At 53.5% G+C, this 27927-nt stretch overlaps 1 protein-coding gene across 2 annotated transcripts; it reads right to left on the reverse strand.

Annotated features, from left to right (window-relative positions):
• Positions 1-579: 579 nt before the first annotated feature.
• LOC309395958 (hexokinase-2-like) lies at positions 580-27441 on the reverse strand. 2 transcript variants are annotated; one of them, XM_081960663.1, is made up of 18 exons: positions 27118-27441; positions 16533-16695; positions 15730-15878; positions 14753-14872; positions 13635-13730; positions 12915-13014; positions 12232-12415; positions 11696-11851; positions 10467-10700; positions 9330-9634; positions 8408-8556; positions 7781-7900; positions 6997-7092; positions 6407-6506; positions 5019-5202; positions 4520-4675; positions 3061-3294; positions 580-2451 (listed from the first exon to the last, which is right to left on the reverse strand). In XM_081960663.1, the coding sequence occupies exons 1-18, from the start codon at positions 27310-27312 to the stop codon at positions 2307-2309; spliced, it is 2886 nt and encodes a 961-aa protein (XP_081816789.1). In that variant the 5' UTR covers positions 27313-27441; the 3' UTR covers positions 580-2306. The 2 variants fall into 2 exon arrangements, with proteins under 2 accessions (XP_081816789.1, XP_081816790.1); XM_081960664.1 differs by lacking the exon at positions 27118-27441 and adding an exon at positions 23339-23416.
• Positions 27442-27927: the final 486 nt, after the last annotated feature.

Genomic DNA, 27927 nt, shown 5'->3' on the forward strand with positions numbered 1-27927 from the left:
ACTTTTTGTGCCCCTCCCCTTTTCAACCCCACCCCTCACTATGCCCGTTTCCAACACACAGCCGGTTTTTATGATTTGCTAATCATTTTACTTTACTGCCTCTCCTCACCCCACCCCCAATGCCTGCCACAGCCCCCACCCCCAATTGCCTGCCCAGGCTTCCTTGGGCTCCATGGAAGAGCCGGAGGAGCTGCAGCCACAGCCGATGCTGGCCTGAAAGCCACCTCTAGCAGGGGGCCCAGGAGAGCAGCTCACTCAAGACCCTCCGTGCACAAGGCAGGCAGGCAGGCAGTCAGACAGACAGACAGACTCAGAGTTCCCACTCAAGACTGAAAATCTGACTATATTGATTGAACCGTCCTGTCTCTTTCTTTCTTTGGGAGTCTCAAGTGACTAATAAATAATAGTTCTCAATAACACAAAAGCAATAACATAAAATTGTGAGAATCAGAAGCCTACTATTACGTCCCAGCTCAGGGCTTTGCCAAAGGATTCACCCCCACCATCACCGCCTTCCCAAGGCTGCCCCGGGGCCTCCCTGCAACCCCCCCCCCCTTCTGACTACAGCAAACCCAAGTCTGACAAAAGAGGTTTTATTACTAAATCTTTCTTTCAAGTTGAACAATCTTATTAAGCAAAAGGTGCTGTTCACTAAATCCAGCACACTATTAAGAAAATACAAGGCATTTCTACATTCTCGACAATCTCATGAATGTAAATTCCATAGAAAAATACATATATAGGGAATTACTTTCTCTGTAATTACAGTAGATCAAATATTGTTTTCAATCATTTCGGCAGAGAGGTATTATTGTCAGTAAAGTCTCCACAAAAAGGTTTGGCATTGGATTATTCCTTTTGTTTTCCCTTGTATAAAAATAGGTAAACTTAATATTTGTCCCATTGCAAATTTTCATTTGGTCTTTTCCACACAGGATGATTGGAACGGTTCCTCTTTATTGCAAGATTGAAGCTTTCCGAAAATAGCCAATCATTTTAAATGCTTAAAAGAAGAATAGGAGTGTATTTTTAAATGGAATATTTTCTTGAACGTTTCCATTTCAGTTAACCAAGCCATAAATATAAATACATACATAGAGAGATAAAAAATAGAATAATTTCTCTTCAAAATGACCACCAAAATTGTACTGGATGTCCCAGGCAAAGTCTGACTCCGGTGAAACAGGGCTTCCGCCGTAAAGAGAGGTTTTGGGTCGTTGGCTCTTTGCCGCTCGTGGACTCTGAGGAAAACAGCAGCCTTGTTTCCCTCTTGGTAGCTGCCCGTCCCGTGCCTGGATTCAGAACTGGAAGGGAAGCTTGTCATCTGCAGGAGGCCATGGAAAGGCAAGAGGGGACTCCCAGCTGCCTGCCTGGCTTTTTGGAGGCTGCTTCCCTGCAGCGGCCTCCCTCGGAAGCTCACGGTTCACTGTCTGGAGGGGGCTTTCTCCTCCTCCTCCTCCCCCTTCAAAATGCACTTCAGCTTCCCCAAGAGAGGTGGGGAAGAGGCTTTCCTCCCCCCACCCCCAAAGGACCGGGGATGGGGAGAGGGGGGGGGTTTGCAGTCCCAAACCTGGCAGAGGTGAAAACTCAAAAAAAAGAAGCCGATTCAGAGAGCAGCTGTAAACTAAGGTGCTGGCTTATACGTTGTGAGGGGAAAATAGAAGCGGAGCTCCTCAAGGGCCCAGGGAGCGTCTCCCTCCCTCCTGGATGGGGCCATGACGTTCCTTTGCCAGCTTCGGGGTGGAAGGAGCCTTCAGACTGATTGCAGGGAGGGGGATTTGCTTGCAGCAGAAAAGGGCATTCAGGCCACATGCAGCCCATGTGCTGGATAGCATGGCAGCTTCCCAGAGGAAGATCAGCAGGCAGCCTCTTGGGGCCCTGGGACGTCCCAGCCTCTGCTCCCCCAAAAGCAGCTCCCCCTAAGCTTTTCTCAAGAGTCATGATTGGAGAACCTCCCGGCTCTCCTCACACCGATGGTTGCTGTCCTACTACAAATGTTGAAGTCACAGTCTAAGCAGATTCCCTGCCTTCGGTAGAAACGGCTGTGCTTCTGCTATGCTATGCTCCATTCTGGACCTGGCTCCAGATGTGAGACGGCCACAGGGGGATCAGAGGTGGCTGAAGGACACCAAACAGCTCTTAGAGGTCAACTGGAAGAAGAGTCCCGTATCCTACAGGGGGGCTTGCGATCTATGTGCAAAGAGGCCCAGGGGGGCTCTATCAGGAGCAATTTTGGAAGACACGAGGATTCTGGAGACCCGGCAGGGAGGGAGTGGTGGCCACATCTGCGTAATTGGGAGCGCTTCTCAATGCTGGCCAGCCTCCCGCAACCGGCATGCCACTGCAGCGATAAGGGCCGCCCCCTTCCCGCTGCCGTCCTCAGACTGGAGGAAGGACACCTCGCACTTGGGCGAAAGCTGCTTGACAGTTTCCTGCATCACCTTGGAGAAGCTGCAGAGAGAGCAGAGAGGAAGAGGAGGTCACCTGGCCTTCTTCTTTCCCCCTCCCCCCGTTGGGCCTTTTTTTGCTTTCATTTTTCTTTCTTGGCCTTGCAAAAAAAATGCCAGCTGCCCTCCACTTTGAACTGTTTCTACAAATCACTTCTGGGTCTGCTTTAGAGTGGCTCCCCACATATCTGAGGAAACAGAGATCCAGTAACTGCGTCTCTTGTCATGGCAAATCACGTGCAATCGCACTGCAGAACAACACAGCACCAGGTCACACTGCGCAGGGCCAAAGAGGTGAAGGACGCCTCCGTGCAAATGGCGGAAGGCGCTGGGGCCGACTGGTGCAGCAAAAAGCCACCTTCTGCCCCCCCCTCCCCCCTTCTACCTTCCACCTCATGGAGTTCTTGTCTTAGGCAGCTCTAAGAAGCTTTCACTCCCAGGATTCCCCCGCTAGTATTCTGAGAACGGGTGTCTGCAGGTGCTGGCTGGGAAACTGGTCTACGCATCTTAAAGATGCCAAGTGTGAGAAACGCAGCTTTAGAGCACCAAACCCCTCTCTCTCTCTCTCACACACACACACACACACACACCCAGGCCAAGCAGAGGGACCTACTGTGGATGCAGTTTGTAGAGGGTGCCATCCACACCAACGGTGACCTTAAGGAAGTCCAAATGTCGGTTCTCCCGGATCTTGTCCACCACCGCGGCCACTCCTGCCCCACAGAGCTGGGCGGCACGTTGAGCGATCACGGTGCACACCTCCTTCACAATGATGCTGTCGTCACAGGTGCTCTTCAGACCAAGGTCCTGGAGGATGTGACGGACCTGAAGCAGCGCCAGGCAATCACTGAGGGCACAAGACGCGACACAGAGGCTTAGCAACTGGATGGGGGGGGGGGGAGGAGGAGGAGAGGCTGGAAAGCCAGGAGTCGTCACCCAGCGATTGGACCACCACGTGCCTGAAGCGGTATAGGCAGGGTTTCCTGCCTAAGCGGGGGGTGGACTAGAAGACCTCCAAGGTCCCTTCCAACTCTTGTTATTCTGTTCTGCAACCTGGACAGGTAAGAAGAGGCTGAATACACTTTCAGTTCAGTGAGGGAACATCTGGAAGGGGCTCAAACAGCTCCCTGATCCATAGGAATGGAAGAAGCGGGAGATGGCCCAGGACAAGCAGACTGGCAAAAGCGGTTTTGGCTTCCCTGTTCTGGCCTGCTTGGGCCTGGGGCTGCTCAGGCTCCCATCGTCATTCTGACCCAAAGCAACCCCTGGGTTCAGAAGGACCCTCTCCTGCCCTGGCTTCAATTCTGAGCTTGTGGCCAAAATGGAAATTCCAAGGGCGACCAAGATGAGCGCAATCTTAGGTCACTTCACAGTTTCCAATTCACTGATGATGAACCTGAAAGCATCCTAGCAGCCGCTAAGGATATTGCATTGTCCATCCACCGGCCCTTCTTTCAAAGAACTGCTCTGACCTTCCACCTGGTCAATGACTTCTTTCCACAGGAAATAATCCACTTGATGCTCTGGTAAAACATGTGTGTGTGATGCGTATGTCTATGATATATACGTGCACTTATCTTTTTGCGTGTTCGCTTTACACAAAGAATACATAGCAGAAGAAAATCACTCTGCCTTTTCCACCTCATGTTGGGAGAAAATAGCAATAAGTATAATTTGTGTTCATTGCGTGATTCAAATACTACATAACATAAAGAGAAGGGGGGAAAATATCCTTGGCTCTGCTACAATTCTACTCCAACTTTAGGACCAGAATACAACTGCTCCCATGGAAATACTGCCCCAACCTTCTCCAATTTCACTGGGTCAGATGTTATGGGATTTGTAGTCCTAGAAACTACCTGGCGATTGGGAAAGGCTGCAGAAGGGTAAGTAAACCTGGCCACTAGGAGGCAGCAGTCCCTCTGAAGGAAGCACCTCACCCATCCTTTTGCTCATCCCATAATAAAGAAGGGGAGCCCAAGGAAGGTCCGAGAGGGGGAAGAGGCTCTTCTCTACTTGTGGCCAGTGGAGATTCTGGGCCCAGATCCCGATCAGGTCTGACCGGCTCTCACCTCTCAATCTGAGACAGGAACTTGGTCTTAAAGATCCCTTTGGTCTTTAGCCGTTCAGAGATTCTCCCACGGAAGAGAAGTCCTCGCCTGGTGAAGTCAATCAGGATATTGCGGACAATTTCTCCCAGGTACATCCCACTGATCATCTTCTCAAACCTGAAATGTTGGGAGGGAGAAGGAGCTTGTGAATGAATGCTGAAGGACACCAACTCGCATGCTAAAAAACCCTCATTACTGCTCAACAACACATAAGGCCCAACTAAATAAACCACATTATAGCCTAGAATAGGACCCTGTTTGCATCATGCGCTCCGACAGTGGCTGCCCCCCCCTCCCCAAATGTGGAACCAACCAATCCTGTTTCAGTGGAATATAGGCGTCTTGTGGGAATCCAGCAAGGAGGGTCCAGGTAGATCAGGGAGAGTGAATCCCCTCCCTCATGCACTCCTTCGTGCGCCTGCTAATCCTGGGGGAAAACAAAGGGCCCAAGTTCACCCACCGTTGCTTCCCAGGGTTGAGGGACTTCTCGTCCACGGTGGCATCAAACTCTGTCCAGAGGTCCTTCAGACAGCCGTTGTCCCCAAAGGCCCCCCACTCCATATTGACGCACATCCTGCCTTGGTCCCCAGCCACCAGCTCCACGTTCCTCAGCTCCTCCATGTAGCAGGCATTGGTGCCAGTTCCTGGAAAAGCAACAGGAGAGGATCTCAGAGGCCAAAGGAACAGCTGCCGCTTTAGGACCAAGAGGCAGAAGGTAGAAAAGGTGACATGGACCATAGGAGGGCCAAGCGTGTCAATGTGGCAGGGAGTGCCCAGGCGCGAGGCTCCGTCACACAGGAAGAACTTCTATCCCTCCAAGCAGAGGTAGATCAGCTCAGCAAGAAGCCAAGTCCTTGCCCTCAGATGCCACGCACAGACAAGCTGCAAAGACCAGGAGCAGCTTCCCCAAGACACACGACGAGCAAACTCTGGGTTACTGGCATAGGATCTAAAACAGGATCTCAAAAGCTGGACCACATTTCCCCTTCACTCCCCCCCCCCCTCTTATGCCAAAAGTAACGAAAGGGGAGCTTTTCTTTTGTTCACACGCCTCCCCCGTTTTCCCAGGCTAACCTCAGGTTCTACTAATAGGTGCCACATATTTTGTGTAAGGTGATCTCTGTGCCAGAGGTGGATTCGCTCATACTCGCAATGCTTCTGTACATGCACAGAAGGAGCCTCCTCCCCACACACCCCCGCCACCACTACCATTTCGCCTGATGTGGGTCGAACTGGGAGCAACCCCCATCTGCTCTGTAGTCCTTTTCCCAGGGCCACCAAGCAGCTTCGGAGAATTCCAGAAGGAGGGACTACTTAATACATTTTGCATTTTATGAAATAAATTCCATTTTGAAATATTAACCCATTTGTGTTTCTTTACACTGGTGTGGTTTTTCCCTTGTTGTATGAAGCACGTGACACGTCCCAACCGCACGGCTGAGGGTCTACAGTTGCTGGGAGGAAGGGAAAGATGAGGCCAGGAGACTCCAAGGGGAGCATCTTCAGCCCAGCCTCCAGCGGGCAACGACTCCAACAAGTTTAGAGTTCAGAGAGATGGATTTCGTTCTATTGTCTGATATCTTCATTGGATGATTCTCCCTAAATGAGATGGCTCTGAAGCCTACGAACCCCTGGATCCAGGACCCAGAGCGGGGCCGAGCACGACCGCCAACCGGAGAGGAGCTCAGCTTCTCGCCCACAGCCACCTTCATCCAGACGGAAGGACAAAATGGATCTCCACCTGGTTGGCTTCCTCTGTGAGGTGACGGTGCCCATGGACGATGTTCTTGGTATGATCCCCTCCATCAATTAAAATCACTGCTTTAACAACCAAGGTTTGGTACTTACCAACAATGAGCCCCACTTCACAAAGAGGGTCTTCATACCCGCAACTCATCATGGTGCCCACCGTATCGTTCACCAAAGCTGCCACATCTAGTTCACACTCCTAAGGAGAATGAAGAAAAAGGGAGTCCGGAAGCTTTCAAGAAGAGACAAGTGGCAACCACTTGTCAGAAATGACTGAGCAGGGGGCTGGACTAGATGTCCTATAAGGTCCCTTCCAATTCTGCCATTCTATGAGGGAACATGAAACTACCCCGATGTAAAAAGGAATTAGAAATCAAAATTGGTCAACCTCAGTCCACATGAAGAATATTCCAAATATCACTCGTTTGGTTTTCTCTCTCTCCAAAATGGATCAATTTTGATCAAATGGATCTAAGGGGGCATGCATAAGCGCAACTGCCTGCCTACCCTCCCTGTCCTACTGTCCCCATTTATATGTAGTCTCTTTATGTCTTTATGGCTATGCTTTGCTTATTTATGACCATTTATGAGTGCCATTTTTTTCGTACTTGTTTCCTTGTACTTTTTGACAAATAAATAAATACAAATAAATAAATTTTGTGATTGGAAAGGCCCATCTGGAGATGTACCTTTCTTCTGAGGATGGCTTCCTTCAGCAGACCCACAACGTCTTCTCCTTCGCAGCCAGAAGCGCTGAAGCCCTTGGTCCATTGCAGGAGAATGCCCTGAGAGAGGGGGGGGGAGAGAAATAAGGAGGAAAGGAGCACAGAAATCACCTCCTATCTCGGGATCATCTACCAACAGCTTTATCTGCCTGGCCTCAGGTTAGGCTCAAATCCACCCAGCTGATTTTTAAGCTGCTCTAAACAGCTGCAAGTGTAATCAGCAAGCAAGCCGGGTGCGTTTCCAGCTGCTGCATCCAGAGGCTTCCCTGCTTGACTCTGCAGCAGAGCTCCTGCACTGGCCAAAGGAGGCAGCCCATCCACATGTGCAAAGTCTCCCCTCTGGGTAATCCAGGTGTTTGGAAAGACGTAATACACGAAGGTGGAAGGAAAACATCCCTGCTCAGGGCGGGTCTCCAGCCCCACCCTGCCCCCTTCTCAACATGGCTCCTTCCCTGCTGCTTTTAGGAAAGCTATGGAGAAAGGCTTCTTCCAACAGCCCTCAGGACTTCGGGTTCTCCTTCCCTCGGGCAATGGGGGGGGGGGAGGGATGTCTCTGAATCAATTAACCGACTAACCTTCCTGGTCCTTTCTTGGCCAATTCTAGTGATCTTATGGATACTTTTTGCTTTCATTGCCTTTTGATCCAACTTAATACCTCGGGCCGCCTGGTGCCGTTTCGTCATCGGAGCTGCCCACAAGCAACACACACACACACACACACTTTGGAAGCAAACGGGAGAAGGCCTACCTCATCCAGTCTCTTTTGCTGACAAGGGAAGGAGAAGGTAAATCCCAGGGGAAGCGAAGCCCCCTTCATCCCCATGTACTCCAGGAAGTCCGAAATGCAGCTGACGATGTGATCGAAGAGCTGCCAGGAGAAAGAAGAACCTGAGCTGCAGCTTTTTGGGCAGCAGCTGCTGCGGACGGCTGGCTCCTATTGAATTGCCCACTAGGACTCCAAGATCCCCCTCACAGTCACTGCTGCTCTTGAACCAGGTTTCCCCTAAACTGTAGCTGTAGCTTTGGCTTTTCTTGTCTATGTGCAAAATCTTTCTCACCACTGAACTTCATCCAATCACGCGGCCACAGGGAAGATGCTTTACAACCCTCTGCAAGACTCAGGAGTGCTTTATCGATCGTAAAGCACCCTCGAGGCCATCGTAATTTCCAACACTGGTTAAACCAAAGATCAAGAACTACCTGTTTGATTTTGGCAATGCCTCCCAGAGCGACCCCTGGCAGTAGGGGTGCTTCTCCTAGTGCCTCCCAGCCCTTCCAGAGACCCTGAAGCCAAGAGGCTTTGAGCTGCCAGGGAGGTCGCTCTGGACTTCTCCATCTGTTGAAACCCCCTCCCGCTCTTCCAAGGATCCCTTACTTCCTCTCCTGTGCCCTGCATAACATCTTCTGAAATTGTGTAGATCTTGTTGTGCATCTCCACGCTGCGCCGCATCCCGTTTCGTATGCGCACCAGAAGCACCCGGAAGTTGGTGCCACCCAGGTCCAAGGCCAGGAAGTCTCCTTTTTCTGAAACCAAAATCCAGGTCCTTTTACAACCACCACTGCTCCACCCAGACCTTCCAAAACATCAGGAGAGCTTCTAAGCCTCGTTCTGCAAAGCACAAAAGTTGCCACAACGGTGGGAGGTGGAGGAGGAGACCCTTGGCAACATCCTTAGATGTTGGTCCCCATGACGGCCTCCAGATGCACTGACAGCAGCACCTAGCACAACTCTGGAAGAGGATGGCACCTGGGGCTGCTGCTGGGAATGAGGCACCTGGAAAGCACCTGTGAAGGCTGAGCACTCTGTTCCAGGTCATGCGCAAAACCATTCAGAGGGCAAGCGAGAAAACTCCCTCCCTCCCTCCCTCGGAAGGGCCACCATGGGGCTCCAGCAGAGGCCAACACAGGTGGTTGGTCTCTGCCCCAGCGATGCTTTGAGGGAACAAATAAAATCTGTTCCAAGGACACAGTCCACAAGGAAATCTCTGGCAACAGCATATATCCAGGAAGCCAGAATGAGAGAGAGGAAGCAGCTTCGGTTCCTGCCAGAGGCGCCCCGGGGCAGCCTTCAAACTTATTCAACAGGCTCACCAGCATTCCGATAGCTGTGCAGGCTAAACCTGGCTTGGGTGGAGGGTTTTTTGTGTTACATGGGCCCCTGGAGGCATCAGGAGCATCACAGCAGCATCATGGAAGTTAGGTGTGTCCTGCCATTTGCATCACTCACAAGCGGGCTGTGGGATCCTGGCCATACCTCCCCCCCCTGCTCCGGCGGGGCTCCCGGGGGGCCTCCTTACCCGTCCCGTCCGGAGTGGCACACACATAGGTGGGCAGCATCTTCACGGTGGCCTCGGCGTGCGTCTTCTGCGCCAGGCCCCACTCCATCTCTCGCTGCATCCTCCTCTTCACCTCCAGCAGCTGCTGCTGGCTGAGCCGGAGAGGGCGGAGGATCTCCTGGCGGGCCTCGTGCTGGGCGGCCAGCCGATACGCCACGGCCGTCACCATGGCGGCTCCCTTGCCACTGCCGTCTTCTGAGCGGACGAATCGGATTTCATGGCCAGACAGGAGGCGACGTACCACTTTGTGAAGGCGGCGGGCAAAACTATGCGGGAGAAAGATGGAGAAGAGGGCTGTTGCAACACTCCCTGCCGAAGCCTCCCCTTGCCACGGGCGGGAGCAAAGGGGGAGATTTGGCTCGGAGGGAGCCGCGAAGGCAGCAGCTGCTCAGGGAGACCCTTTCCAGTCTTGCACACTCGGGTTTAAAAGCAGACAGCCGCCTCCCTGCAACAAGACCCCGAGGGAGCCCTTTCGCTCCCCCTGCTTTGGCCAGGGAATGGGGCACGGAGCTGGGAGACCCAGGGACTGAAAGCCGGTTGCCCAGGAAGGACTTTGAAACTCTGGCCCAGCCCCGTTTCCTTCTTCTCTTCCTGGGTCCTCCGGCCACTTTGCCCAGGTGACCCAAGTAAAACAGCCCCTCTAACAGGGGAACGTCAGCTGCCCCCCATGCAGACCAAACATCTGCCTTCCGGCCACCACTCCTCTCCCAGGGCATCTTGGAGGGCACCAGGATCAGGGTGAGGCCGGTGACGCTCCACTATGGACGGAGCCCCTGGGCACTTCCTCTTTCAGGCTAAAGCCAGCAAGCCCTGCAGTCCCTGAGCTCACCCGAGATTGTGAGATATGGATATGACACCCACACCGTTCATTTCTGCCTGTAATTACGTGGGTCGCTCTGGCCCTCCAAACTCAGTAAGTGAGCCAAGGAACTACAGAGTCCAGGACAGGAGGAGAAAAAGGGAAGGAAGGAAAGGAGGAATTTGGCTTGCTCCTTCAACAGTGTCCTCTCCCTCTGGACCTCAAAGGATGCTTCCAACTACGACCCGCTGCCTTCACCCACTCGGGGCCCCCCAGCTGGGTCTCCTGGGCCCACTTACTGGGGGTGCTTTTTGTAGACGGTGCCATCGACCCCGACGGTGGTGCGCAGCCAGTTGACCCCCCTGTTCTCCTTCAGGCGCTTGAGCACGGCGGCCAGAGCAGCCCCGCAGAGGCTGGCCGAGCGGGTGGAGACGATCTCGCAGACTCGCTGGGTGGCCACGCAGTCCTCGTGGGAAGGGTCCAGGCCCAGCTGCTGCAGGATGGTGCGGGCTTTTGAGATGCCTTCTTTCTCCCTGCGAGGTCAGAGAAGGAGCCGGGCTAAGTCCTGGCCAGCCCAAAAGGCCTCTCCCTGGCGCGCTGCTTGCCTCCGTCTCTGCCCAAATCCTCTCTGGGATGGCCAAATCCTGCAGCCCCCCCGGACCTCCCCTTCATGACATCTTCAGCCCTGCTCGGCTGCAAAGCTAGACAGAGATTCCTGCCCTAAGCAGGGATGAGCTGCAGGGTCCCTCCTAACCCTCCTCTGGCGCCCACGGAAGGGCCAACTTCCTTTTCACAGCCAGGAGCTCCTTGGCATGTGAGGCTCAGGGAGCCCAGGGGATTCCTGCCCATCTAGTTATTTGCCTGGAGGTGGGCTTCTATCCCGGCCTTCCTTTAGGAATTCCAGGAAAGCTTACACAACACTCCTACCGCCTTGTTTTCCCTACAACAACCCTGAGAAGTAGGCCAGCCTGGGGAGGAGCCATTGGCTTAATCCCCAGGGACCTTCAGGGCCTTAGCTCACCCCCTAAGCTCTGTCTGGGCCGGCCAAGGTCCAAACCTCCCCCTCATGCCGAAGACACGCAGGAGACCCAGCAGGCAGGACGAGTCCAAGGCTGCTTTCCATGCAGGTCACCATTAAAATGCTGCTCGAAGAAAACCAGTGCGATACCAGCAGACCAGCTTCCTAACTGATATATGCTTATTTCACATCCTGAATAAGGTATTTCACTTGTGATGACTTATGATTAGGATCATGATTGACCACTTGTTGTTTGTTGTGTGTGTACACTGACAGCTTCTGCACCGGAGGCAAATCCCTTGTGTGTCCAATCCCACTTTTACCTTCCATACAAGAATCTCTCTCTTTGGGTGGGGGCGGCTGGTTGTCCTCAGGGTCTACAGCCAGGAAGCTCAACGGTCTGGGCCTCATTTCCAGGTGTTCCTGGGGTCAGCCGTACCTGCCCCGACTCCTCCCTGTCTGATGGGTTCTTGAAGGCCAAAGGGCTCCTGGCCCTGACCCGCCACTCACTTTTCGATGGCAGAGACGTATTTGGTCTCAAAGCAGCCCTTCTTCCTCAGGTTTTCGGGGACCTTCCCGTTGAAGAGCAGCTTCTCCTTGGCCATCTTCACCAGGATGAGCCTGACCAGCTCTCCCATGTAGAGGCCGCTGATCATCTTCTCAAACCTGCCGGGAGGGAGGGAGGGAGGGAGCACAATCAGCCTCAAAGAGGTCGGCAGGTTTCAGAGGGTGGATCGCTCAGCATGCCACACGCGGTGGAGCCCACTGGCCAGGCACGGAGAGTCCATGGGTCAATCATCATCCCCAGGGGAATGCAATCATCACCATAAAAACAGATGTTCCCATCCCATCCTAAAGGGCTCCTGGGAGATGCAGCCATACATTTGATCTCCCAGGTTCCTCTTAATGACTGAGGGCCGCAGAAGGGAAACGGACCCTCCGTCCTTCAGCCTTGGAAGTCCGTCTTGGGCCTGATAGGCCTGCCCTCCTCGGACTGGAGGAGCCCCACATCTCTGAACACCCTCTGGCTGCGGCCACCCACTTACAGCTGCTTGCCAGGATTCAGGGAGCCCATGTCAATGTCTTGGTCAAACTCTGTCCGGATGTCCTTGAGGGATCCATCGTCTCCGAAGGCTCCCCACTCCATGTTGATGCACATGCGGCCCTCGTCGCCCTCCACCGTCTCTATGTGGCGCATCTCCTCCATGTAGCAAGCGTTTGACCCGGTTCCTACGGGGGAGAAGGCAAGGCGGAAGCCAAGAGGACTTCAGGGACAGAGCAACGGGCAACAGAGAAGCTCTCGTCATAAAGCAGATGCCCGGAGCTGAGCAGATGAAATCTAAGGGGGGGGATTTGTTTATTACTTAGCGTGTGGCAAATACATGGACTTGTAGTAGTTCAAATGTTAATGTCCAGTCCACCCAGCCCTTCAAGGAGAGGGTGGTCTATCTTGCAAAAATCAGACACTGGGCTGGTGGAAGCTCTTGATGGACATTCGGACATATGTGGTGGATCTTTTGTCGAGAAGCACCAGTCACACTGATGAGTAGAAACAAGACCCCATTTAAACCAGGGGTCCAGACAGACACCTTGTGGGGTAGGAATCTAAGGGGGAGGGAGCCTCTGATGGGGCCAAAATTGGCTTCTGCTTCTCGACTGGCACGGGCTTGCCACAGAAGTGGGAAAGGGGATCTGCTTGGCCTCCTTATGCCCAAATAGACCCCCTTACCAATAATAAGTCCAACTTCACAGTTCTGGTCGTCATAGCCACAGGTCATCATTGTCCCAACGGTGTCATTCACCACAGCTACGACGTCAATTTCAAAGTCCTGTAGCGCAGGGATTGGGAAAAGGAAGCGCTAAGTGAGAGCTATGCAGCCCAGTTGCCACCCAGGGCTCCTCCTCCCAGGCCTTGGAAGCAGGGGCAGCCCAAGACGGGGCAGGCCAGTGGGGCCCAGTTGGCTTTGTGCTGGGACTTAATGGCAAAGCAGCAAAGTCCTGGAGATCAAGGCGTCCGTGGCAGGTGCTCTCCTTCCCGCCACGCAGCAGCTGCCTTCCCTTCCAGCCACCCCGGGGGACTTACCTTGCGTGACGCTCAGGGCAGGTGCCGGTGCCGCTGCGGCTGCTGCAAAGAGAGCTCCCGGCCACCCCCGCATGCAGCCGATGCCGGGCCCCTTGCGGGCCCCAAGCCACCTCCGATCTCTGCGCAAATGGCAGAGAGCTGGAAGGGTTGGAGTGAATGCGTGGTGCCACAGAAACATTTTTGGGCTGGCAGTTACCACGGCATGAAGGGGTTTTGCACTTTTCCAAACAATTTTAAAGAAAGCAGCAACCCCACTGACCGCCTATGGGAGGAATCCAGAAGCCCCCATGACCCCGTAACAGATCCCCAGGGAAATCTAGGGCCTCCCTAGAACCTCAAGCTGGGGAAAGATCGGACTTTAATTACCCCTCGCTTCTTTATAGCTGCCCGTAAAAGCGAAACCACGTCCTTCCCTTCCACACCACTGCACTTGAATCCTTTGGTCCACGTGTCCAAGATGCTCTGGTTGAGAAAAGAGTAAAAGTGACAAGGAATTCCCCTTCACGAGACTCTCTTGCAGGGCCTCTGCTCCCCGTGTCCGAGAACCATCTGCTGTGACAAGGTACCCCCATCCGAGAAGTGCTGACTTCAATTCCCAGAACGCCTCAGCCTGCAGAGGTGCTATGGAGAAATCTTCCCCGAGGATCCTGGGAGTTGAAGTCCACGTATCTGGAGGAGGACCTGTTATTTAAACCATAGTTTAAACCACGACTCAATGTTTCTGGTGAGCATTCGGGAGTCTTTATTGAATATTTCTTTTTATTTTAATTCTGCTGAAAAATCACTCAGACTCTGTAGATTGGAGCAGAATAAAAAAATGTGAGAAGAAAATGGTTCCCACTTTCAAGTGGGCCTTCATTTGGCCGCAGCCTCTCCGTCCCTCCTCCTGAGCCCCCTCCTGGAATAAAGTACAGCAAAGCCCAGCATCTCCAGGGGGCCGAATGCCAAGCGGCGATTTCCCTCCCTTTCCTGCACATTCCAAAGGCCCCAGGAGCCCTTGGGCCCTCCCCAGCACTCCTCCGTTACGCTGTTTCAGCTCTGCGCTCGGCCTCTTGGGGCCACAGCGGCCCGAGGGAAGTGCAGTCTGATCAGCCTGGTGTATTGCGTGGCTCCCACAGATCCCTGGCACAACCCATCCTCCGGCGGTGGAAGACAAGACTGATTGGGGAGCTCCGGTGAGGGGCCATGCCCACCTCAGTCCCAACCAGCCATAAGGACTCCCCCCATCTCACCCACTTCCTCCCCCCCCCCAACTGTGCCTCTGGGGTAAGAGGTGCTCCGGCATAATGGATTTTACACACCAGGCAGATGCTCTGAATGTGGTCAGCTTCAAAGGAGGAAGCCCAATGGTGATGTCAGGAGCAGCTATGGACAGATGAAGCCCCTCTCCTTCACAGGCTGCCAGAGGATCTCTGGGCCAGAGGTGGACACATGTGGGAGAATGTCTAACACATTTGTCTCTCAGAAACACAAATCTCACTTACCTCATCCAGTTTGGTCTGGTGGCAGGGAAAGGAGAAGGTAAAGCCCAGGGGCAGCTTCCTGTCCTTTATTTGCAGCTGCCCCATGAAGTTAGCCAAACAGTCAGCAATGTAGTCGAAGAGCTGAAAAGGTAGAAATGCAACTTTAGGAAATCCAGCCACCCAATGGTTTCAGTTTGCCAAAGCCTTCACTCCAATCTAGCTAGAGAAAAGGCATCACAACCAGATCAAAATCAAAAGGCAAGTGACTTTTACGTGCTACCTCCAATACCAGAGACATGAACTCTGTCCCCAAAAAATCTACAGTCAGAAGAGAATATTTGTAGCTCAGGGTTGAAATGAGAAATGAGGGCTCCTTGGTGCTCTCTAGCTTGACAGTTTTCTTGCAGACATTTCATGCCAAACTAGGTAACATCATCAGTGCTAGAAGGGAGTAGGGTTTGCTCTAACTCCCTACTCCCTGCTGGCACAGATGACATTACTCAGTTTGGTCATGAAAATGTTTTCAGGCCAATCTCTGGATTCACCCCAACCCAGTTACCCTGTTTGCAACCAAAGGAAGCCCCCCAGCCGCCTTCTCCTCCCTTAGACACACAGTTCGCATTTGCAATCAGGCTTTCTCGGGTCTTTAGACATCATTCCACTAAATATTATTGGCTTTTCAGTTTTGATCTGTACTGCTCTGTAAGTGTCATTGTATTGTTTAACTTTTCTATGGCCTTCAATACACTATAAAGTTCTACAACGTAAATTAAATAAATAAAAGTGGAATTACATGTTTTGAGATGGGAAAATTTACAGATACTCAAAGGAAACAAGAATTGTTTTTGGACCAGAAAAACAAGCTGGAGTTGCCACAAAGAGTATATCACTACATTTTCCGTAGAATCCAGCGGTTCTCTGCCCCGGTGGCACATCAGCTGGACTAGGACGGTGAGAGGGCTAAAATCGGAGAGTCAGAGAAAAACTACAGTACTCACCTGCACCCCAGTGCCTCTCATCAGTTCTTCCGGAATATCATAGATCTGATTTTCCATCTCAACTTTCTTGCTGCCGTTATCTGCCACTTTGACTCTTAGCACCCGGAAATTTGTGCCACCCAGATCCAATGCTAAGAAGTCCCCTTCCTCTGTTGGAAGATTGGGGGGGGGGGGGAGATGGAGCCCATTTCATTCGTGTATGCATGCAGGATTCAGAAAGCCAAGGAGCTCTGAGCTCTTTAGAGATACACATTTGCTTGCCAATCCTCACGGAAACCTGCAACTCACCATCTCGGCCTGTAGCTCACCACCATGAAGAGGAACGTCCGGGAGGCTGAGCTTTTTCCAGGTTGAGGAATACACTGGCTGAGCTACAGGCACCTGGGCACACTGGCAACAAAGGATCGGGATCTTGCCCAAGGGAGATGCCCAGAGTATCCTTCTTGGTGCCTCTACCAAGGCTAACAATCATTGCTCAACAAATACTTTCTGGCATGTGGGCATGGCCCTCAGCAGAAAAAATAATACACCTCACCTAGGCATATAAGGGTATAATAAACCATACAAGACTCAAGTCTCCCAAACGGCTGTCAACTTGGTGAAAACTACTCCAGAAACATACTACAACATAAGCTCCAGAATTCAGAGAACACCGTCTCCGTCTTTGGAGGCCCATTTGTATAGGAAAGATCCAAAAGTTTAAGAAATGTTCTCTAAAGATGCTCTAAGCATTCGATCTAAGGAAGAATTGAACTTCTATAGGACCAAGAGGGCTCCTTATTGCGGGGGAGCTGAGACTTCACCTGTTCCATCAGGAATGGACCTCACGAAGGTCGGCAGCATTTTCACGGAGGCCGTAGGGTTGGTGTCGGCCCCCAGGCCCTTCTCCATTTCCTTCCGGAACCGTTCTGAGATGTCACGGAGGGTGTCATCCGAAAGCCGCAGGTGATAAAGGTACTTGTCCACCTGGCAACAGGAGAAAGATGCGTCAGGCCACTTTCAAAACACTTTCAGGAACTACAAGAGCCAATATGCAGGCCATCCCAGCCCAACAGCGTCTGGACAGAATCTCAGTCGGTTCCCACTGTGGGCAGGAAAAGGCTGAACTGAGAAGTTTAATCCTAAGGAGGCCAACCAATTGCCCACTGCACCAACGTGGGAAAATGGATGGTGGGATTTTAAGATATGCCTTGGCACACTTGGGAACATCCCAAAAAAACCACAGAACACTGATTGCAGCCTATTTCACACAGAGCTAGAAAGGCTTACAAAACAAAACCCATGGAAATGATAGAACTAGCCATTTTAAAAAAAAGTCCAGAAGAAATTGAGATAAAGGTGTGTTGAGATGCCCAAAGCTGTGGCCGAAGTGAATTATTGCATGATAGCGCCCTCTCCACCCTAACCTCCCAGGGTCGCATCCTGCACCTGGGGTCAAACGGCAGCAGATCTGCTTTGCCCGGCTGGTCCTGCTGCCTGGAGGGAAGGCTCAGAATCCAGCCGGTCCAGGAAGGCTGCTTGCAAAGACTGGCCAACAACTCCCCAACGGAGGTCCTCCAAAGGCAGGGCAGGGCAGGAATCCCACAGCTGCAGGCACAAGGGGGGGCTTTTGTGTGTCGCCACCCAAGTTGCCTCGTTAAAGGCCTGCCAGAGAGCATCCTTTGGGAACTGCTGATTTAATTACTCCACTTTTACTCGATTAAAATGCAGTTGAAGAAGAGAAGGGTCGATTTCTGGAGGGAGCTGGCCAGCCAGGCACATTTGACTTAAAGACTCTCCCCCACCCCACATCTCCTCCATTGCAGACCCTTCATCTCCTGATGGGGAAACAAGTTCTGTGGTCAGAAATTGCTGCCGGTTCCAGAATTAAGTTTATTCATCCCTTGGCAAAGGTTCCCTAAAATTTATGCCACTCCATGCTACACAAGCAGGATTTCCAAGACGATGCGGTGGCTGGAGCTGAGCAGAGCCACTTCTGCATTTCAGAATCTCATGGCAACCGGCTGCAAGAGGAACCAGGGCTAAAAGGTTGTAACACAGAAACGCCACAAGGCCTTTATTTCCCAGCTACAAAAACAATACTTTAAAAGGCTGCATTTGGGAGCAAACTAGAAGGCGCATCAGTCGCTCATTGCCACCATTCCTGTCCCCCAAGAGGGATTTTTGATTGATGTGACATCTTTCCCACCCAGCTCCCAGCAGCCAGGAGGGTCCACAGGTGAGCCTAACCTTTTGATTTAACAGGGGGGAGGGGGGAGATTGCAGAAAGCGACAGGGACCTTTGCTTTCACAATCAGCTAAAAATAGAAAGCTACCAATCTTTTAATACCCTCAAGGGAGGGGAGGGGAAAACGAGGGGTTAGTGCTTTGATTTTTCCAGCCATTGATTTAATTCAATGCTGGAGAGAGAAATTCTCATTGATTTTCCCCCGTTATCCTTCACTTGATTTTGACGTTTCTTTCGAAGGGAAGGCGTGGTGCTTTCACCTGGTTCCACGCTGGCTGTGACTTTCATTGCGTTCACCCTCGCTCTGTAGGGGACCTGTAGCCACCTGGTCTTCCCACACCTTCCTTAACTCCCAAGAGACCTTTTCAAGAAATTCCTCCCTTGTGGCTTTGTTTATTTAGCCCCCTGCCTCTCTCAAACTCCTAGGCATGGATTTCCCCGTTTACAGAAATCAGGTGGAGTTTCTGGGTTTCAGAGAATTCCAGGCGGCTTTTCTGGCAGTTCTACTATAGTTGAAATTGAATGGTTCAACTTATCCCTGTCGCCTGATGGCCATTCAGTGTATCGTCAGTTGTCCAAGTAAAGCAGTTGCCTTGAGGGATTTGCGTTATGCTACAAGGCACAATTGTAGTTTGCCGCCCCTGTTTCTAGCCAGAGTGCAGCCCCTCGGCTTCCTCCTCTGTCAATTGCTTCCGACCTCTGTAGTGGAACAGGAAGTGCCGCCGCCGGGAGCTTCTGAATTTTTTCCTTTCCACAAACAGAGACTGAAGCTTATTTGCTTTCCCAAGCAGGTGGCCACCAGGACAGAAGGGAGGGTGTGTCTGAATAACACATTTCTTTTCAAAGGGAGCGAGGAGGCTGCCCGTGAGAGCCCACAGCCTGCTCATGGCCAGGCTCATGCCATGCACTAGGCACAGGAGGGAGTCCGTAGCCTGTCCTTGCCCTGGAATTACAGAGCTCTTTCAAACATTCCCAGGCAGACTGTTTTTTGAGAGGGGGGGGGGAACACTTTCCATTCTCACATACGGTAGTGAAGCTGAATGAGACAGTCTGGACTCCCAGCAACTGCCTGACAAGCCCACCCCACCCCCACCTCCCCAGTTCTCTTGGCAGCATTTTCAGGAATGGCCTGCCCTGGCCTCCCTCTTCCTCCTGGGCCCAAGAGAAGAGAGCGGTCCAAGATCACCCAGCCAGCTTTGTGGCTCAGGCAGGCGCTCTGGCATGACCTCCAAAGGCCCATGGATCAGGAAGGTTAGCCTGGGAATCGGCCCCTTCCTTGCCTGCCTCCAGGGAGCCCAGACGTCAATGAGCAGCATCAGCCCCAGCGGCTTCCGTCAGCCCAAGGAGCTTTGCTTGGGGAGCCCCTGGCCATCCGCACACCCTCCCCTCTCTGCCCAGGGCCCCCCTTTCCCCCCCCCCCGAGGCTCCAGATCGAGCCCTCCGCTTCCAGGCGGCCTTCGTGTGCCAAGGCCAAGCGCAGCCACACACCCTGCCAAGCCATGGAGTCCCTGGGTGGATTCTTGACAGAGGGACGTGTGAACAAGGCTCACAAGGACTGGTTCAACAAAGCAAACCTGACTTGCTCTCATGCCCGGGTCGGATCAGTCTTCGGCAGCTCCTGCATACTTGATTTCCCAACCTTACATAACCTTACGTGAAAATAAATATGTTCTCAAAATTCTGACCCCTGTCACACCAGGCTGCCTGCCCACAGCCCTCAACCAAGAAGAGTTTGGGCGAGGAATGCTTTCCGGAATCTCCTTGGTGGGCGAATCCGTTCCTGGGCTGCTCTCCTTCCGCCTCCCCCCCCCCTCATGCCCAGAGCTACTCAGGCTCAGTGCCAGAACCAGAGGTCAACCGGCCTCCAGCCCACAGCAGGGCAGCCCAGTCAGGGTCTACCATGAACCACAATGTGCTAGGCAAGGCAAGGCAAGAGACAGCTGAGAGCTGGAGGCCTTCCCATTTCCCGGAAGGAACGGAGCTCCCTCTGCCTATGAGGTCAAAAGATTAACTTTCCTTCTTGGCAGATTTCTCGCCCAGTGCCCAGTGAGTCAGCTTCCTACTTGGCTGGTTCTTCCTTGCTCATCTCCTCCCTCGTTCTACACGTTGCCTGTGCTTTACTCAGCCGCTGGATGGGAGACACGGGTGGAAAGCGACTGCTAACTTCAGGTGCTTCTGTCCAAGCTGTCCAGAAGGGCAAATGCTGGAGGGCTCGAAAGGAAGCCCCCCTCTCCTTTCAGACCAGAAGGATCCCCCACTTTCCTTTTCAGCACAACAATCCCCCCTCCCCCGGGGCGGTGGCTGGCGCCCATCAGCACAATCACACCAAGAGACCCAGATGGTAAACAATAACAAAGGCCAATAGCGGCACCAAGAGAACAACAAATAGGTGCCCATTTGGATACAGAAGAGAAGGTGACGGAGAAGAGAAGAAAGTTGTTTTGGATGCTGGTTTGGCTAAGGAAGGTGTGGTGACCTGGGGGCGGGGGGGGGCACCGGCATTAATTTCTGGGCTCTTCCCAAAGCAGCAGGTTGCCTTGAGGTCAGCCCTTCCAGTTAATCCGTGCAGGAAGCCAAACCCAATCAGTACTGGTACTTCTGCATCCAAATGGCATCTATTTGTTGTGTTCAACTGACATATTTTTAGAGAGCAGAAATACGTTAGTCTCATTTTACTGTCAATTCCTTATTCCTAGAACTCCAACATCCAAATTACATCTTATAATGATGCCTCAGTTATAGCAAGTCTAATTTATAACTCAACAACTGTAGCAATGAGATACACGCTGAAGGTAAAACGGTGTGTGTTGCCTTGTTACGGTTCTTAACGGTGACAGTCCAGGCCCAACGTTCTGGATTCTAATTCAAGGGCACTGGGGGAAATCAACCAATGGGGAAGAGAGGCTGAATGAAACTCTCTCCACCTTCTGGATTTTGGGAGACGGAGGGAAGGGAGTTTCTCCCAAGGCAACCGTAGAGGCCCTCCAGGTGAAGGTGGTGGCAGTAGCAGCAGGAGATGCTTCACAACCTGAAGGCTGGGTTCCAAACTGAACCCAAATAAAGTTGCACAACCTAACAGAGTAAAGGATGCTAAAATTCTGAAGCAATCCATCAAGGGAAGTTAGGATTTCCTTTTCTCAAATACGATATTTTCTGAAGTCTGATTTGTAAGAAAAACTGGTAGATGGATATTTTCTCCCGCTCTGCTACAGATTACACACTCTGGCAGTCAGAGTCTACATGTTTGAAGTGATTCGACCTCGGGTGAAATTTTATGGCCCTGCGGGTCATGCCTTTTTCCAAGGGCAGATTGCCCGCAGCCCTTCAAAGGAGAGCCCCTCCTATACCCTGGAGGGCAGCAGTTACAGGTTCTGCCTGCCTGGCAGCCATACGAAGTGTGCACTGCCCTTCCTGCCCCGAGTTTGCCCGTTCTGCAGCAAAATCAAGCAGGACATTGCCTGTGCAAAAGGAGACAGCCCCTCCCTCCTACACTTGGGGGGGGGGGCAGACCAGCGCCTAGGTGTGCACTGCAGACCCCCCAGGGGGAAAGGGGCTCCAGGGCACAGCAGAAGGCGGAGGCTCCTCCCCTCGGCCAAAGGAGCTTGGCATAACTTCTTTTGGAGGTTACTGAGAGAAGGTCTGTGGGCAGTCCTGATGCCACCTCATCAGCAAGGGAGGCCTGTGCGAAAGAGGGACCAGACCCAGGTTGGAAAAACTAGTCCATGACGTCTCTGCCAATCCCTCCGCTGCCCCCCCCCGTCTCTGCTCTGCCTCCCCTCCAAAGGTGCCCCCCCCACCCATCACCCACACACAATGCACAATAAGCAACATGGCTGGTTGATTCCTCTGGCTTTGCTGCACTCCCTCCTTAGCTGGGGCAAAACGTCCACCAATCCTAGAGCTGCAGTAGGAAGAGGATGGGACCAGCCCCTCTGGGCCACCTCTGCCTCCCACCCACCCCACCCCCGTCCCGTTGCCATGCCAGTGCAATTGAGTGGGGGGGGAGGGGAGATGGCAAAGACGGGGGCCCATTTTTCTTTAGGATTCCTTTCCCTTCCCCCCCCCCTTTCTCCGCAGAGTCCCCAACCGGGCTGCTGAGTCCCCAGATAACCTTTGAATCCCATTAACACCAAGGAAGGAGGAATGGGGAGCTTTTTAAAAGGTTTCCCATTGCTGGAACCCTCCGACATCCTTCCAAGGAAAAGGGGACCAGGGCCAGGAGATGCATCCCAATCAGCGAAGGAAGAGGTGAGAAGAGATTCTGGGAAACCACGGCTGTCACAGAAGGAGTGGCTGCACTCGAGGGCAAGGCTGGGTGCGGCACAGAGTTGCCCAACAATGCTCTACTTCCCTTTCTTGAGAGCATTCCTACGACCTCTGCTCAACCTATGAATAAAGCCATCCTTACCACAAATAAAACCAGCAATGGAAACGTTGGCACCACGGCCACATTTTCCTCATGCAACCCATAACCTTCTCCCCCCCTTCGGACCTTGGAGAAGATGAAGCCGTGCCCTTAGGGGGTGCGGGGGGGGGAGGGCACAGGAGCTTCCCAAGCTTCCTTGGAAGAGCCCCAGCATCTGGGCATTTCGGGGAAGGGCTCCGCGGGAAAGCCCCCTCCCCTCCTTATGCCTCGACCAGCGCCCCGCCCCCGGCCCCTCCTGGCCTCCCCCTTTCAGGCTCCGCCCCCTCCCGGGCCTCGGGGGCCTCTGCAGGGGAGGCGGGAAGCCCGCAACCTCTTTGGAGACGGCCGCGCCCGGCACTCGCGGGCACCACTTTGCAGGAGCGCGAACTGACGGCGGGCAGCGGGCGCCGCCCAGCCGAGCCTTTCGGGCCCCGCCGCCGGGAAGCGCGGGATGATCCCGGGGACCCTTCGGGGCCACAGCTGCCGCTCGGCATCTTTCGGGCAGGGGGAAAAGATGCTAGCGGCGCCCGGCCCGCCTCACTCCAGGCCCGGCCGGGGCCGTCCTCGCTAGGCTGGGTAGCCACGGAAGCGCCGGCTCCGGGAGAGGCTCCAGGCGCAAAGGGCTCCCCGGCCTTTTCTTGGGAAGTTTCTCCCCGGCGCTTCTTTAGGCGAGGGAGGGAGTGACCCGACGGGCGAAAGAGCCGCTTCCCGCGCCGCCGGCCCGCCCGCTCGGAAGAGCCCCCAGCCAAGTCCCAGAGAAGCGGGGCTGCCGGGCGCCTTTCACCCCCTTGACCCGCGCCGCTTCTTCAGCCGCTGCCCCAGGCGCAGTCGCGGGAAAGCCCCCCCCCCCGCCAGGCCTTTCCCCCCAGAGCCCCGGGGGCGCCTGTGCCGGCGAGGCGGGGTCCGGGGCGTCCGGCGGCGCTGGCGGGGAGCGGAGGAAGCGCGCCCGGCCCAACCCACGTGCTGCCCGGCCTCACCCGCTGCGCCTGGTCGTGGTGGAGCTCGGTGAAGAGGTAGGCCAGCAAGTGCGAGGCGATCATGGTGCCGGAGAAGCCCGGGGGAGCGGAGCGGAGTTGGGACGGCGCCGGCCAGACAAAGTGACTCGCCAGCCACGCCGGCTAATCAGGCATCCCGGCCGGCTTCCGCGTGACGCGCCCTGCCCGCCGCCGCCCATTGGCCCAGGGCGGAGGGTGTGTGCGGGGGGGCTGTTCCGGGGGCCGGGCGGAGAGGCTCAACCCCCCCCCCACCCCGAGGGCGCCTCGCCGCGTGTCTCTCGGCACGTGCGGAGGGAGCCCAGCCGCCCCCCCCCCCGCCCTCTCGCTCCGCCAAGGCCCGGCGCATCCCCGCAGGGCAGCGCAACTCCGGGGCGCTGGCGAAGGCGGCTGCTCCTGCCCGGGCGGAGAAGGCTCGGCCGGCGGGCGCCGCGAGCAGAGCCGCGTCTCCCGAGCCTGCTTGCGTGGAAGCGAGCGCAGCCCGGGAGCGTCCGCGGCGTCTCCCGACCGGCCTCCCTGGTCTGCTGAGATCGGCGGGTGAGGGGAAAGCCGGTCCCCGCCGCCCCTTCCCCGCGTGCCTGGCTGATGGAGGCGGCCTCCCGCCCACGAGCCCAGCCGGTCGAGGCTCCACGCGGGAGCGAAAGGCCTTCCTTCTGGCTGAAAGCGAACCTTCCTCGTGGGCCGCAGCAGCTCTGCGCGCAGCTGAGCCCGTTTCCTTCCGGCAGCGGCTCCAAACCGCCGAGCGGTTGAAGCTGGTTCGCGTAGGCTAGTCTAGAACCCTATGTGGGGATGCAGCGCAGGCCCTGGATTGGCAATCCCTGGTCTCCTTCCCGCTTGGCCGAGAGTCGGTGGGACCTTGGAGAGAAAAGCTGGGAGTCCCATCTCTAACTTAACTGAACAAGAGCTTAAAGCCTGATTTAGGCTCCAGAACTCAGCAGTTGCCTGAGGGGGGAATAGATGAAGTCTTCCAAAGACACATTCAAGATTGAAAAGGATCTTGACAGACTTGAATAATGTGCACAAATTAAGACCACAGGAGTGATAGCTCTTCAGCACCTCCCATGTTGGGTCCAGTTCTGGTCGCCACCATAGAAAGATGCCGAGGGCCTGGAAAAGGGGCAGGGAAGGGGGCTGAGTAAAGGGGCATGAAAAACTGACTCTCCTCCCAGTGTCCCTCCAAAATGGCAGCATGTGCTCAGGATCCTCCCTCCCTCCCTCCTCATTGGATTGTAAGCGTGGATTTAGATGGGTGTCCTGCACTCTGAGGGGGTGCCAACCTTGGCTGGAGGTAGAGAAGCCTTTGGGCAGCAGCAACAGCAGCACTTCTAGCCCCAGGCACCCGCTACAACAACCCTTGCTCAACGCCTGTTCCTTTAGAGCAGCCCTGGGGCTTGCTTAACAGCCTCCTCTTCCTCCTCCAGAGGAAGTCTCGGCACACACCGCAGGGCGGGCGGGAAGAGCTGCACAATCACTTCCTCTTCACAGGAAGCATTTGGTAAGTGGCTGAGAATTGCAAACTTCTTTTCCAGAGGGGAGGAGAAGGAAGGTGGTGAGACAGACAAATGTGCTGAAGGAAAAGAAAGTGCTAGAAGGGGAGAGAGGATTGCACCTTTTCAATCAAACCAGATGCTATTTAACTCATTTCCCAAGGCAGAGTAGTAACAATTCCCATACTTTACACTCACATGGCTGAGCATTATGGGAGTTCACAGATGTGGAAGGTGACAGCGTGTCCCTCTGTTATTACCACCTGGTTGACAACAAGACGCACACCCAGAGCAGGGGACAATTTTATGCCATTGAAAACTAGGAACAAGAATTGGTGACATGAATTTAATTATGAATGAATGAATGAGATAAGATGATATTGCAAGAAAAGTGATTTTTTTCATCATTTTGAATTATAAGCCTTTCAGATAATTAACAAATCTCCCATCATTAATGCCTACCTTTCTAACCTGCATAGCTGATGGGAATTGTAGTCCAGCATGAGTTGGTCCAATTAACTCTCCTATCCAGCTCCAATAAAACGTTCCCTTTAAAACCTTTATTTATGTATTTATCCAGATTCCAGTTAACTCACAAAAACCCACGTTCGATGTTGCATCACACAAGTTGCCCTCAGGCTTTTGCAAGCATGTTTTTTTGGGGGGGAAGGGTGTGGATTTACAGTATTTAATCTGTCGTAATCAGTGGTGGGTTGTTTTCCGCCCACACACACACACACATGCACTGCATATGCCTGATTGCAACATTTCTTCCATTGCCACTGCATATCGCAAAACTGGAATTTTTGTTACATAATTTTTCTGTGGAAAATTTTCAAGCGAAAAGAAGTGCCGGGTTGTGCAGTGCAGGGCGAGAAAGCTGAGCCTGCCCTGGCGCCCTCCGGCCAACCCCACGGCCACAATCTCAGCCGGAAACCGAAGCCCCTCTGAGGAGTGATGAGGCTGACAGCTTCCCAGGAGCTCCCAGAAGCCCCTCTGGACGGGCTGACCTGAATATCTGGGCCTCCCCTGCCTTCCAGGGACAATGGAGGGGCTCCCTGCACAGCCAGTCTTCACCCCCTCCAGACCTTGTGGGCTCCCTGCGGGGCGATGAGTGGAGCTGCCTTGCAAGTCGGGGGTTTTATTCTTTTCATCGCCCGCAGTGAAAAGAGGCCCTTTGCCAAGCTCTGCATTTCTCTTAGAGGTTTTCCAAAAACTGAAGAGCCACCAAAAATGTTTGTGATAAAAAATGGCCCCCAATTGAACAGGATGTGTTGCTCCTCCTGAACTTTACAAGCGCTGAGAGCCACAAGGAACTGCTTAGCAAGAGCAAGAGCCTTGATCTGACTGAGATACGTGGAGTCCTTGACATATGACCATTTAGTAATCATTTGAAGACCAGTCCTCGCATTTACAACCATTGCAGCATCCCCACAGTCGCATGATTAAAATTTGGACGCTTGGCAACCGGCCAGCTTTTAAGGCTGCAGGGTCCGAGGACCCTCGATCGGATGGCCAGGTGGGACCTTCCAGGCCAGCTCCCAGTCGGCAAAGCCCGGGGGGGGGGGGGAAGCCTGGGTGGTTTGACTTGGTGACTCACTTAACAGCGCCAATGATTTGCTTTAAAACAGAGGCAAAAGCCACACCATCCGTGCCTGCTTTGCTTTCAGCAACAGACATTTTGCTCCCAGTGGTCATAACTGAACACTCCCTTAATACTGAGAGAGAGAGAGAGAGAGCCACTTTCATTTAGCAATGAAGAAATCTTAAGCCACCTAAAGGGCTCGAAGCCAGGAGACGGCGGGTTCTATCAGTGAGTTAGGGGCAATCACTTTCTCAGCCACCCCACCCCACGGGGGAAAGAGAAAGAGAAAGGAATAGTAGACCTCTCTGCTGCTTTGAATTACTTGTAAAAATAATAAAGGTGAGATTTTTAAAATATCTAAATCTAATCTTCATGGCTAACTATTCTTCCATTTATTTATTTATTTGAATAAAGACCATCAGGAAAGAAAGGTAAGCTTGAAAATGAAAGCATTAAAATATCAACTATTACTTTTTTAAAAAATCAAAACCATGGCAAAATGTTCTCCACAATTTATATGGATGAGAACCTAGTAGACTCCCCCTCCCTGGCAGCCAAGGAAGAGACCCTGGGAGCAGGTGAAAACAGTCGTTGTAAATGAGATGTTGAAGAAGTTGAAGCCGGAGGGATTGAGGAGAGGAGGAAGAGGAACAATCGCTTCTCTTCTTTAAACCCCAAACATGAAAACCTACCTGATCAAAGATGGTCTGCTCCCCGGCCTCTTCCGGGCCCTCCATCCTCTCCAATTTCTGGGCCATAGCTGCAGGTGATCTGGAGCTGCCCTGGAGTCCTGAAAGCTCAGTGGGGCTGGGAGGGCGGCTCCGGGAGCATTTATGGGGCAGCTGGCAGCGGTTGGCTGAGGTCACCAGCTGGGCGAGGCTGAGCATGTTGCACAGGCGGAGAGGATTGTGGGCCTTGAATCCGATGTCCGGGCAAGGAGAGAGGCTGTGCGCAGTTGTTGAGAAAGGACTTTGGACGCCACACCTCAGCCGTGGCTCTTCCTCTTGGGCAGCCACTGACTGTGGGAAACAACAACCCTTCACTCAAGCATCCTCAGCACAACACAACCTAGGAACGGAAGGGCCTTCTGTTTTTTTAAAAAAAGGAAGCTGATTTTCTATTTTTTTATTTATTATTCTTATTCCTGCTGGTTCCGTGGTGGATTGCATTTGAGGGGTTTTAGTGAAAGAGCAGCATGTCATCCTCAGAAAGATTGTGGTTGTTGCTAACTTTGGGCCCCCTGTGCCCAGGGAAGCCCCTGCTTGGAGCCAACCCCTGGTTCTTTCCTCCTCTGTTTTCCCTTTCCTTCCGCCGAGAGCCAATGGGGAGGAAAGGGGCTTCATCCCTCTGCTCTCTGCAGGCAGCCCCGGTTCTAAGCGTGGATCCCTGAGAAAGGGCAGGCGCTCCAGCCTCTGGGCCACCTGAGCTCCTCCGGGGTTATAAGGCTTAAAGGAAATCAGGGCTTAATACTTAAGCCGCCTCAATAAGACTTAAGGAGAGTA

Source organism: Natrix helvetica (genome assembly GCF_964273705.1).
Source record: "Natrix helvetica genome assembly, chromosome: 8".
Taxonomy (NCBI): domain Eukaryota; kingdom Metazoa; phylum Chordata; class Lepidosauria; order Squamata; family Natricidae; genus Natrix; species Natrix helvetica.